This window comes from Trichosurus vulpecula, chromosome 2 (assembly GCF_011100635.1).
Source record: "Trichosurus vulpecula isolate mTriVul1 chromosome 2, mTriVul1.pri, whole genome shotgun sequence".
Classification (NCBI taxonomy): domain Eukaryota; kingdom Metazoa; phylum Chordata; class Mammalia; order Diprotodontia; family Phalangeridae; genus Trichosurus; species Trichosurus vulpecula.
Genome location: NC_050574.1, coordinates 394,037,063 through 394,050,723, shown reverse-complemented (window position 1 = coordinate 394,050,723; position 13,661 = coordinate 394,037,063). Strand labels below are relative to the sequence as shown.

Sequence of the window (13,661 nt, the reverse complement as noted above, 5' to 3'; positions counted from 1 at the left end):
TCACTCAGCATTTGCCTTCTCTGTTCTTGGTTTAGCTATTGAATGGATTGAATTGAATTGAATACTAGATCTGGGTCTTCACTCCTATGTGGCATTCTTTGTATTCTTCTTTCATGGATTCTCTACCACTCCTACAGTAGCTATTCCATAACTTTTCCTCAAGACTATCTCCTTCTTTGTGACCTTGAGCAAATCTCTATATCATTGGTCCCCAGTTTTCTCATTTGTAAAGAAGCATACTGAATTGGTTTGGGGTTTTTTAACATTTTTTTTTTTTGTGTTGTGGGCCCTTTCTTAGAATAATGCTTTTTTTTTTAATGCATCAAATAAGATACATTGGGTTTACAAAGGAAACCAATCATATTGAAATACAGTGATCAAAATATGAAAAAAAAAAGGTCATGGACCTTATGTTCTAAGGGCAGCTAGGTGGCACAGCGAGTAGAGCACCAGCCCTGGAGTCAGGAGGACCTGAGTTCAAATGCAGCCTCAGACACTTGACACATGTACTAGCTGTGTGACCTTGGGCAAGTCACTTAACCCCAATTGCCCTGCCAAAAAAACAAAACAAAACAAGAATCATGATCTAGTTGATTTCAGAAGGCCCTTCCCTTCCATTTCTGAAATTCTTTTGATTCTACATTAACAAAGGTACAACTCATTGACATACCTGTTGTTCTGAGACAGTTCATAGATTTCAACCATGTATTATATATAACTTGTGAACACATGCTAATTCTTTTGTATGGTTAACAAATTATGAATGAAGTAAAGATTTATTTAAAGCTGCTAAAACAAAAAAGGTCTTAATTTTTTCTTTTCCCACCTCCTTGTGACAGAATTATTGCTTGTTAGTCAGTGAATGTCAGAGATTCAAATTATTTTTTTTCTTCCTCTTCGCTATTATAAGACAGTCTCATTAAAAAAAGTTCTCTTTAGTTTATGAAATGCCATATTAAAATAAAAATTATGTGAGTAATATATCCTATTTTTATTTTCTTAGACCTGAATTTAAGACTGTTTCAACATGAAAGTATTTTGAGTAATTCTTTTTCAGAAATTTAAATCTTGGATTTTTTTCAGTCTTCCTTTCATACTTATAGTCACTTTGTTAATCCTTAGGTTCAGGGTATTTTATATGACTTTTCCTTGTATTATATATATATACATATATATATATAATATATATATAAAATGCAAAAGGAATAGCAATTGTATTTTGAATCAAGAGGGAAGGTAAATCATAGGTTTTAGCTTGAAGTTAAAGATATGGATGTCCATGATCCAGCTCCATTTTTTGGAATTAACAGCATTTCTTGTAGTGGTTAAAGGATATTCTTTAACCCCATCTTCCTCAATTTAAGGTCTGATTCATAACATGACCCCAAAGACTGTGTGTTTAGTCATTCAGATGAGTGGGAAGATGAGTCACACACCATCCTCTCCATAATAGTCATGGAACTGTCTTCAGCACTACCACACTTACCCTTATCTCCCAGCAATGTCCTATTCTCCCCCTTTCCTCTGCTGAGTAAGCTCCTAACCTTCCTTTTTGTGAACAGCATGGACTATTCAAGACACATATAACCTAACCATTATAATGGTACTTAAAACAGCAACTGAACAGGTTCTCCCCCACCCCCGTCCATCACTTTGTGCCTATGGCAGACATCCCTTGGAGTGTAGGCTTTGTTTAGGGCAGTGGTGAGTGTTTGGGGGGAATGTGTAAATTGTGCAGCATGAGCAGACATGGATGAGTTCCTTCTCCCATCTGCTTTTCTTCCAAAGTTCTTTATGTTGTTGAGAGCACTGCCATTCTTCCAGTCACCAGGTTCACAGTCCTTTGTGTCATGCTTGAATGCTCATTCCCCCTCACCCCTTATAATTAATAAATACTAAAATCTTGTTAAACATATTTTGCCTCTATCCCCCTGGCCCCTTCATCCCCCAGGGGTATGGCTTATATAGCCCTACTTCAAGGCTTTATTGCTTTATTCCTAGACTATTGGAATAGTGTTTTAATTGGTCTTTCTGCCTCTAGTCTCTCTCCAAAAGTGGAATAAGCTGGTTTGTGATATAGTAGACTCCCTTGAAAACTGGAAACCTTCAAGCATAGGCTTGCATGACTATTGCTTACTTGAGAACATTATAGAATGGATTCCTGTCCAGATATGTGTCTGAGGTGTCTCCTAGCTGATAGATTCTGTGATTCTTCTTAGCTTATTTGTATACACGTCCATCCTTCAAAAATTAACCCAAATCCAAGACTTTCATAAATCTTTCTTCAGTTAACTGTTATAGGGTTTATTGGTACTTAAATTCTGTTTTGTGTAGTTTTTAAATAGTATTTTGTTTTCCCTCAATTACATGTTAAAAAACAGTTTTTAACTTTTTTTTTTTTTGAAGTTTTGAGTTCCAAATTCTTCTTTTATTTTCCCCCCTCCCTGAGATGGCAAGCAGTCCTGTACAGGTTATTCATGTGCAATCATGTAAAATATATCCATATTGATCATTTTGTGCAAGAGGACTTGAACAAAAAAGAAATAAAGTGAAAAACAGTATACCTCAGTCTGTATTCAGACAATATCAGTTATTTCTCTGGAGGCAGATAGCATTTTTATCATGAATCCTTTAGGATTGTCTTGGATCATAACATTGCTGAGAATAGCCAAGTCAGTCATAGTTCATTCATCATACAATGTTGCTGTTACGGTGTGCAATGTTCTCCTGGCTCAGCTCATTTCACTTTGTATAAGTTCATTTAAGTCTTTCCAGGTTTTTCTGAAATCACCTTGCTTGTCATTTCTTATAATCATATATCACAATTTGTTCAGCCATTCCCCAATTGGTGGGCAGCCCTTCAATTTCCAATTCTTTATTTTGCACAGTTTTCTAATTGTTTCTTGCTTCCTGTTAAGTGTCAGACCTGTCTGATAGCAAGATAGTCTTATGTCTCTCTGAGCACCTAGCACAGTGTATTGGACATAGTTAGCACTCACCACGTATTTGAATGCATGAATGAATAAATAATAGCAATGGACTTTACTTTAAAGGTAATATGTGATTTTTTTTTTGAAGTGAGTGATTAAAAATTCAGGTGTATTATACTTATAAAACTTGAAGTTCAGAATGTTTAGTGTGTGCTGGACTTCTGTGTTTAGTATGTCCTGGACTCGATGCAAATTAATATTTGCATCAGAAAGTTTTTTTTTAAGGGCATTGATATTTGTGTCTGATGAGTATTACCAGATTTTTTTTTTATTAAGTTATAGGATCATAGAATTTAGGGCAGGAAGGGAACTTAGAGGTCGTTTAATTCATTTCTCTTGTTTTACAAATGAAGAATTTGAAGTCTAGAGAAGTTAAGTTAAGTTGTTCAAGGTCATACAAGTAGTAAATAGTTGATTTGGTTTGGAACCCAAATTTGCAACATTACTGTTCTAAAATTTCAGTATGTAATGTTTATAGAGCTTTAGAAGGCATCTGGTTCAACTACCTTCCCAGTAGAGAAATCTCTTCTTTGATACTCCTAACGGTTACTTACTCAATTTTTGCCTCACTATTTCCAGTGATGGGCGTGTCACTTCTTCATAAGTAAGGGACTCTGTTCCATTATTGGGGTTAATTTCATAGGGAAGGGCATTTTAACAGTTGGCACTGAAATCTTCCACCCTATAATTCTCCATTACCAGTCTTTTTCTGTCTCTTGGAGCAAATATAGTCTGAGCTGTTCTGTCCAAAAGTTATAACCTTTGGAAATAGTTCCTTAAGGGCCACTTCTGTAGCAAATAAAACATGAAAAAATATTTAGGTGTTTATTATCTGTAGAGCACTGTGCTAGGCACTTATGGAGATGCAAAATTTAAATAAGACATACTCCCTAACCTGAAGGAGTTTATAGCCTTGAGATGTGATTTACACAGTTATTGTTCAATTAGCAAGCATTTATTAACTATTATGTGCCCAGCATTGTGCCAAGAACTGAGGATATGGAGATAAAAGTAAACATTCCTTGCTTTTGGGGAATTTATGTATATACATATGAACATATTCTTTGGGGAGAGGCATCATATGCATATGTATATACAAAATAAATAAGTATATATTGAATGAAGGTAATTAGGTAGAAGGAGCACTAGCAGTAGAAATTAGGAAAGCCTCTATGTAGGAAGTGGCATTGAAGTTAATCTTGAAGGAATTAAGGGATTATGTAAAGTGGAGGTGAGGAGGGAGTGCCTTCTAGGCATGGGGAGTGGCCTGTAGGAAGGTTTAGAGACAGAAGATTAAGTATCATGTGTGAAGACCAGAGAGAAGGCCAGTGTGTGTGGATTGTATAGTATAGAGAGGAAAGTGATGCATAATGAGATGAGAAAAGGTAAGTGGTGACTGGTGTGTGAAGGTCTTTGAAAGCCAAACAGAAGGATTTATATTTTATCTCTAGGGACAATAGAGAGCCACTGGAGTTTATTGGACAAGAGAGTGACATGGTTTGTCATTTTGGACACTGTGTAGAAGATGAATTGGGGTGGGGAGAAACTTGGAACAGGGACATCAACAAGAAAGTTATTGCAGAGGGTCTGAACTAAAGTGGTGACTATATGAGTAGAGAGAAGGGAATAGATGTAAAAGATGTAAAGGTAGAAGCAGCAGGATTTGGCACCTGATTGGGTATATAGGGTGAAGGAGATTGAGGAGTTAGGGATGACACAAAGGTTTGTGGACCATAGTGGCTATAACAGTGGTTCTAGAAGGGGAGATATTGAACTTTCCAGGTAACTCCATTTTTCATTAGCAGCTTTGCTTGGTTTTGACCCATGGAACATCATACCTCCTTTGTACCTCCCCTATCACACTCAGTTTCCTTTTGTGGGATGTCTTCCTCCATTAAATTGTAAGCTTCCTGAGGTCAGTGACTGTATTTTTTTTTTTATTTGTATCTTTAGCAGTTAGCACAGTGCCTCACATAGAGTAGGCACTTAATAAATCAACATGCTATGTATAGAGTAAAATAGGAAATATTTGAAACAGGGAAGGCACTAGAATTAAGGGGGCTTGGGAAAGGCTTCCTGTGGAAGATGGTATTTTAGTTGGAACTTAAAGGAAGCCATGGAAGCCACTAGCTAGAGATGATGAAGGAGAGTGTTCCAGACATGGTGGGGCTGGAGAAAATTCTTCAAGTTAAGAGACTGTCTTGTTCATGGAGCAAACGAGGAGGCCAGTGTCACTGGATTGAAGATTATGTGGTGGGAGGTAAGATGTAAGAAGACTGGAAAGGTAGGAGGGTCATGTAAGAATTTGAACAGGGCAAGCAGAAGATTTTGCATTTGTCTCATAGGCTTCCACTAGAGTTTATTGAGTAGATAGGTGACATGGGTTGGACCTGCACTTTAGGAAAATCACTTTGATGGCTGAATGGAGGGGTTGGGATGGGGAGAAGCTTGAAGTAGGTGGACCCACGAGCAGGCTATTGCAGTGGCCAAGGCATGAAGGCTAAACCAGAGTGGTGCCAATATCAGAGGAGAGAAGGGGCCATGTTCAAGAGATGCTACATAGGTGAAATTGACAGCTCTGGAAAGTGACATCTAGGTTTTGAGCTTGAGAAGACTGGAAGGATGATGTTGCTCTTGACAGTAATAGGGAAGGTAGAAGTGGGGGAGTGATAATGATAAGGGGAAAGATAATGAGTTAAGTTTTGGAAATGTTGAGTTTAAGATGTCTACTGGTCTGAAAAGCAGTTGGAGTTGTGAGATCAGCAGAGAGAATGGGGCAGGAAAGGCAGATTTGTGAATCATCATCATAGACCTGGCAATTAAATCCATGGGTGGTGATGAGATTACCATTGTGAAGTAGTTTAAGAAGCTCTGAGGGAAGAGAGCCCTGGAAGAAGAGGGACCAAGATCTAACTCTTTGGGTTAGAGGGTATGATCTGGATGAGGATCCAGCAAAGGATATTGAGGAGGAGTTAGGAGGAGAGCTAGAAGAGAGTGGCGTCCCAAAAACCTGCTGAGAAGAGTATTGAGGAGAGGGCAATTACAAGTGTCAAGGGCTGCAGAGAGGCTGAGGAGAATGATGATGGAGAAAATACCATTGGATTTGATAATTAAGAGATTATTAGTAACTTGATGAAGTTGGATTTGGGATTGTAAGGGGTTAAAAAGAGAGTGAGAGGAGATAAATCATATAATAAATGCATACTCATTAGTGGTGGAAGAAAAGAAAAAATACTCAGTGTTTCAACAATCCGGCTAGCAGCTGTTGTGGGGGGTGAAAGACCAACACAAGCCCAGCAACAAGAATGCTACCAGCACGCTGCAAAAGCACAGGTTCTTTTGATCTGCTTTAGTAAGGAAAGCAACATGAAGGGGTTGACAAGCTTATTTTAATTCAGCATACAAATATCATTTACTTAGTTCAGGGGAAAAAACCAGTACCCTAAACTTCAGAGCAAAATACAAAGTACAAACATCGACAGACCTTGTCTCCTTCAAATCCCAATACATAGTTACCAGAGTTTAACAAAGTCTCAGCATCCGGGTTACAAGCTGGAGGGCTCTTTGCTACAGCTGCCCGGAGTCTCCGCATCAGCACCACCCCCAGTGAGAGCCCTGCGCAAATGGCTCTGTCTTCTCTTCTTATAGCATTTCAGACATCATCAAACATCATCTGAATGATCAGAACTTAGGCTCCTGTGATTGGCTCTTGAGTTAGCACCTCCCCTTAGTACCCTGGGAGCTTCACACCCACATAGGCTTAGCACCTAATAGGGGTTTGGGCCTGGGGTTTAGCACCTAGTAAGACTCAATGAAATACACTGAAGTAATCAAAGGAAACAAAAGCCAAGCTCTTCAAGGGCACTTGCTTGAACTGAGTGCTAAGAGCCATTTTGCTTACCAACACACTCAGACATAAAGACCTAGGTAAAAGAAAGCTCTCAAGTTTGAGAACAGTGGCATTTAGATGAACTGAATTTAATGACATTACAAAATAAAAAATATCATTCCCTCACTTTGATCATTTATTGAGCAGAAGGGTGAGGTAGATGTGTATGCAAAATGTTTTCTGTGCTGAACCATGTCCGTGGCATTCCATTGTTTCTTAAAACATACATAGTGAATGACTAGACTTTTAATAATGTATAGCTAAAGGGGAAGGAAATTTTAACAGGAGTGAGGGTTGTTTTGTATTATTGTTTATATCCTGGATTGATGGTTTACTAGTAATGAGCCTCTTTAATTAGCCAGATTGGTCCTCGTAAAGCAGGTATCACTTGCAGCTGGAACAGTATTGAAAATGTCATGGGTGGACCATTCCCCTGTATAGCCTTCCAGAACCCAGGATCACTTCCAGGCTACCAGGCATCAGAGTAGGACTTTTTGAACAGCATATTCTAGAATTATATTTTTAGGTAGTATAACAGATTCTTATCATATTTGTCTACTTGAATACCTTCTCAGGTTCCTTTTCTGTTCTATAATGAAAAATCCTGGTAAAAGCTCATTAACTGCAACCTCAATATTTTAGAAGTTTTTGGTCATTTTAAAATTTTTGCTCAAGGTTGAATTAAAAATTCCTTTGTGTAAATTTATGAGAAAAAAAAGGTGAATAGTATAGGCAAAATTGCATGGAAAAATTTTTGATAGAATTATCTATTTCAAAGTATTTGGGATGTAAATACAGTAGATAACTGTTTTACAGTGCTGACTTTAGCAGACAGATATTCATTTAAATCAGGGTGGCGTTTATTTGGTTAGTGTATTCTAGAAAGAAAAACTACATTTTTTTAAAGAAACATTTGGTAATTCAGGCTTTGTAGTATTACAGTAGTTAATTTCCTTTCTCTCCATTAATGCCTTTCAGTGAAATTTTATTGTAATTTGCTAGAGTGAAAGGTAAGCAGTTATATCCGTACCATTCTTAGTCTTTGCTACCAGAGTACTGGTTGTACAATTGCTAATATACAAATCTGCATAGTGGAAGTATCTCAATGATCCATTATTTGATGGCTTCTGAGTAATTTTTTTTTCTCTATTACTCTTTGATTGAGGAAAAAAAAAAAGCCACAGACATGAGTTCTTACAAGTTAAAAGAAAAAATCCTAATGAAATTATACACGAAATTACATAGTAGAATATATAACTGTAGTATCAAGTTAAGTGTGATAGCACATGACCTCAGCTAGCTGATCATTTAGTTCTATCGTTGAGTTATTTTTAAAGTCCTATTTTTAATTTCCAGTTGCTTTTCTCTGGTAGCCTTTAGAAACTGATACCGTTTTCTTTACCTCTTTACAGGTAGTTTCATTTAGAATTGGCACAGTTGATAGAAGGTGAAATTTATTTATTAAACTCTGACCTTCTGAGTTGTAACCTATTTTTACACAAACAAATTGTTGGACTTTTATGGTTACCAAAAAAATTGAGTCAGCTTCATTGCCAGTTTTCAGGTTAGGTGTTGAATATTTAATGATAATATTAATAATAACACTCAGCAGCAATGATCATTTATATAGTACTATAAAGGGTTTTTCATGTCTTATGAATACCTTTTGTTTTTATGTTGCTGTGTGAAGTATTTGGGACAAAGTAAAATAATTACATTTATTCACAAGTATAATAAAACAACTTTTTACATCTTTTAAACCTTTTAATATGCAATATATGCTTTTGCTTTTATTCCCCTCTTTACCAATGAGCAAATTTAAAAAACATGCCCCAAAATAAATCCCTTAATTCATGGATGGATGTGTAGTGCAGCAAACCAAATTTCCACATTGGCTGTGTCTGAATATATGCATCTTTAACTTCATTTTAAGATCATTGTATCTCTAGGAGGGGATAAGTGGTATGTTTTGTCATTGTTCTTTTGGACTGGCATTTTATCAGTTGTATTGATCATAGTTTTCAAAGCTTTTCAGAGTTTTCTCTATAATGTTATAGTGTAAATTGTTCCTTTTGTTTGTTTACTTTGCTCTGCATTAGTTAATAAAGATCTTCCCAGTTTCCCCTGAAACTATTTCATAATTTCTCTGACACAATAATACTTTATTACATTCACATGCCATAATTTGTTTAGCCATTTCCCACGTAGTAGGAGGATATGCCTTTATTTCCAATTTTTGGCTACCACAAAAAGAGTTGCTACAAACATATTTGTACATATAAAGTCCTTTTTTCTCTTTGTTTTCTTTGGAGTATAGGCCTAGTAGTGGTATACCTGGATCAAAAGAGTTTGTACAGTTCAGTAACTTTTAGTCCATAGATTTTCAGTGGGGCCTGAATCAGGTGAGTTCCCAGTTCCTAGGCTATTGAAGGATGTTTATTTCCATCTCTTGAATACATTTTCTTAACTTTTCATGACATGTGCATGATGCAGGGTCATATAGCATTCCATTTCTGCAATTGAGAAACAATTCTGCTTCTCTGTATATTAATAATATTTATCTGAATTTATTATTTCCTTAATTAGGATAAGAAACTTGAAAAAATCCCTCCAACATTTTTGTGTGTGGATGTTTTATAGTCTGATGAAGATGATCAGATCTTAGATATTCACCTGGACTTGTTCTGACAGCAGTTTTGGCATAGCTTGGACTGAAAATGTGGTTATCAACAGTAAAAAGTACTTTTCTTTAGTACTCTAATTTTTGCATTATCTTTCCCATGATTAGTATTTTTTTCTTCATAGCATTAGTTAGCAGATTTTTTTTTAAAAAAGGGTCTTTTTCTTCTACCAACTTAAGGGAGCCTTCCTGGAATTGTAGATGAATCATTAATGCTACCCCTAGCTGCTAGGTTGCTCTGAAAGTCTTTGCTTGTTTTCAGAGAGTTAATTGTGCTATTTCACACCAGTAGTTTTCAATTTAAAACATTTTAATATTTCAACTGAACTTTTCTTTTGTGCTTAGATGTGACTGATTATGTTTGGCTTTGATATGTTCTTAAATGAGCCTCAAAAAGGTTTACTTCCCCGTTCCAACAGGCACTATGAAGTGTGCTCTTTAAGAGCTATAATTTTTGCACATTTCCTTGGAGTAACATCTATTCTTAAAAAAAAAAATTAAAATTAAAACATAACAGAAGAACAATGAAACACTAGGTGTATGGCAAGAAATCTAGCAGTTCACTTGATAGAGCATTAACCAAATCTCTGCTCAATCCAGATTCATCTGGTAAAAGGCAGATGTTCTGAGTCTGCCTTGGCATCTGTAGAAGCGTGCATGTGACCATTGCTGTCACAAAATGAAACGTTATCAAAATTGTTTGTCTCAATTCTTTTATCAGTGTATACATTTATCATTCCCTAGCAATAGTCCTATTCCCAATTTAATTCTCTTTTGTAACAGAGAAAATAAAAGTTAAACTGTCATTTCCCTACAACTCTTTCTCTAGACTCTGAACAAAGAATTACAGTCTCCTCCACTACCCTCCACTCCCCCTCCCCAAACCTTCACCGGAAAACAAACAGAAAAACATATACATTGACCTAGTTTGAGATCATATGCTGCATTTTGTGCGGGTCCCCTCCCATGTCTACTGCAGGAGGTCTTAACCTGGGATCCTTGGACTTAAAAAAAAAAGCATTTTAACCACTATATTTCAATATAATTGGGTTCCTTTGTAATCCTATGTTGTTTTGTGCATTTAAAAACATTCTGATAAAAGGTCCAAAGATTTCACCCAATTACCAATAGTGAGAATGGGGATGTCAGTGACACCAAAAAAGGTTAAAAAATGCTTGCTCAACTGAGAGAAGGGGAAGCATTTTTCAACATAAGTCTTTTGGAGTCAAGATTGGGATGTCTGAGTTTCAATTTTTTTTGGTTATTTTCCTTATGCTATTGAATTCCTCATATTCATTATTTTTATAGTGTAATGAAATTTCATTACATATTAATATAGCATGACTTTTACCATTCCCCAATTGATGGGCATCCACTTTGTTTCTAGTTTTTTGTTCCCACAAAAATCGTTGCCAAAAATATTTTGTTATATATGAGCCCTTCTCGAAAATAAATTTGGTATTAAGAGAAAGGAGGGTAGCAGCATCACTTGGTCAAATGGTATGATTTGTTTTGGTTATTTTTTTATTACTACTAGACTGTTTTCCAGGATGATTGGATTAGTTCACAATTCCAACAACAATATACCACTAGTTTAATTTTCCTAAAATACTGCTTCTGTGATCTCTGTGGTAAGAATCCTTCTATAGTTCTGAAAGGAATCAGTCAGATCTGGCCAGACTCCAAAATTATATTACTACCACTATTCTCCTCTGCGCGCCCCCCCCCCCCCCCTTCACGTGCTGCTGAATGGAGCTAGAAAAAGCCATGCCGTTGTACTAACTGGGTCCCCTATGCATTTATGTTATCTAATCTCATCTGGGCGCTTATAGCAGCAAGGCAGTCTTTTTACTATTCTCTAATTCAGGACTGCACTCCAAAGGATTCTGGGCGGCTGTCACATGACCTGTGGCAACCAACCACGTCTGTGGTCTAACCTGTCAGCAGCCCAAAGAAATTTCGCCTATTTTAAATTTGGCCGCTATCTATCTACTGCCAAGTTGTGCAGGTGTACTTGGCAAGAGAGTGAATGCCAAGAAGACTTTTATGGAGAGTTCACATGGTGGTCAGAAAAAAAGCAATACAAAGACATTCTCAAGGACTCTCTTAAGAACTTTGGAATTGGTTGTGTGACATGGGAGACACTGGTGCAGGACTGTCCAACATGGAATGCTTGCATCAAAGAAGATGCTGTACTCTCTGAGCAAAGCAGAACTGAAGTAGCTGAAAAGAAATGGGATGCGCAAATTTAGAGAATCTACCCCAGATGTTCACATGGACTATTTGTGCCTAAACTGTGGTAGAGCTTTCTGAGCTTGTGTTGGTCTGATCAGCCACAGTTGGACCCACTGTAACTTGACTCTAACATAGTGATGTCATTTTTGGTCCTCTTCGAGAATCAAGGACAACAACCAATTGATTCTCTGTCCCATTCACCACAGCAGTTGGGTGGAATAGAGAATTTATCTTTTTTCTTCAAGCTTCCTGGGAGTACTCATTTCCCTCTATTCTAATCTGAAGACCTTGTCTCACATTTTATGAGAATGTTAAGGTTATGATTTTAAATAGATGCTTAATAAATATTGGATTGAGTCATTGAGAGAATCTCAGTAATATGTTGGGGGGCATCCAGAAGGGAAACTTTGAGCTGGTGAGGGGTATCTCCGAGTGAGAATGCAGTGTAGTTTTGGCCCTGTCTTTTCACCCAGTCGTGAGAATGTTGTTATTGTTAAGAACAAAAAAAATTTATGCCAATGTTTCTTGCCTGTAAACCTAAAATTTTCTAAAGTCTGTCCACATGCCAGTGGTACCTCTTAAGATTTTTTTGTACATAATACATTGAAAATCATAGTTCTGTGAAAAATGCTGTAAAGAAATTTTGCTACATGTTACTCACCAGTGGCCTTTTGAGAATAGTCTGTTTTGCTATGGTAGTAGAAACAGAGTATAGCATAAACTTCCACAGTAAAACAGGCAAAAGAAAATTCTGTTCTTTAGCTTGTTACTTTTCAGTATCATGGTGATCCTATTTTTTTTTCTTCCTGTTTAAAAAATTTCAGCTGTAGACACACAGGTGTGACTAAGCAACAGTTCATTTAAAGAGAACCTGGGGATTTTTATGTTCTATAATTTCAATTAGAGTCAGTTTAATGTGGTTAACCAAAAAAAAAAAAAACTAATGGGATTGCTTAGACTGCATTTACTAGCAATAAAGCTAGAAAGAAGGAGAAGTGTAGTTTGCTTTACTACATCCATGTCTGGATGCCAGTTTAGTTAGTATATTAATAAGCTGGAACATTACTAATCAGAGGTAGGTACTCAGGTTAGTTAGAGAACTCATTACTCTGACTTATTGACAGCAGGACATTGATCGAAAGGGGGATGTTTAGCTTGAAGAAGAACTATTTGAAGAATTGTTGCATGGTAATGAGAATATACTTGCATCACATCCGGAAGGGAGAGTAGTGACCAGTGAATGGAAGGTCTAGGCCCCTGATGTAAATAAACATATCATAAGAAGGAGAAGTGTGCTAAAATTAAATGGGCTATGTTAACAAATTATATATCACATTTAGGATAAAAAGACATATATTTGATCTTGAGTCATGATGTTTTCTCATTATTCCCTTAGATGTGAATGAGTTGAAAGAGTGCCTTTATGTGCTAGTGAAAGAACAGCAAACTCTGGCTACACAGACTGCCACGACAACTCTTTCAGCAGTGAGACTAAAGCAGAGGCTGGTTATATTGGAACGATATTTCATTGCACTGAATAGAACTGTTCTTCAGGAAAATGTCAAAGTTAAGTGGAAAAGCAACAGTATTCCTTTGCCTGCTGTGGACAAAAAAAGGTAATAAAATAAGAACTTTTTAAATTCTATTCTGTTCTAAATTTATATTTGTATTCTAAATATAAAATTAGTCCTGTGGTAACACAGAACAAACTATTACTTGGTTGCTTCAAAAGCATACTTTTAGCTGAGAAAACTGTTTATGATACTCTAAATGGGAGGTATTTTGAAGAACTTGGGTGTGTTGGCTATGTGGAGGTAGGGTTTTATAGATATGGCTTCTACAACAGCTTTTGCATCCATCCCCTTCT

At 36.6% G+C, this 13,661-nt stretch overlaps 1 protein-coding gene across 1 annotated transcript in view; it reads left to right on the top strand.

Moving 5' to 3' along the window:
- The window catches only part of HERC2 (HECT and RLD domain containing E3 ubiquitin protein ligase 2), a 225,522-nt gene that overhangs the window by 43,167 nt on the left and 168,694 nt on the right, over positions 1-13,661 (top strand). Inside the window, exon 5 of the mRNA XM_036745184.1 lies at positions 13,191-13,410. Within this exon, the coding sequence (XP_036601079.1) occupies positions 13,191-13,410 (220 nt within the window). The remainder of the gene's footprint in view (positions 1-13,190; positions 13,411-13,661) is intronic.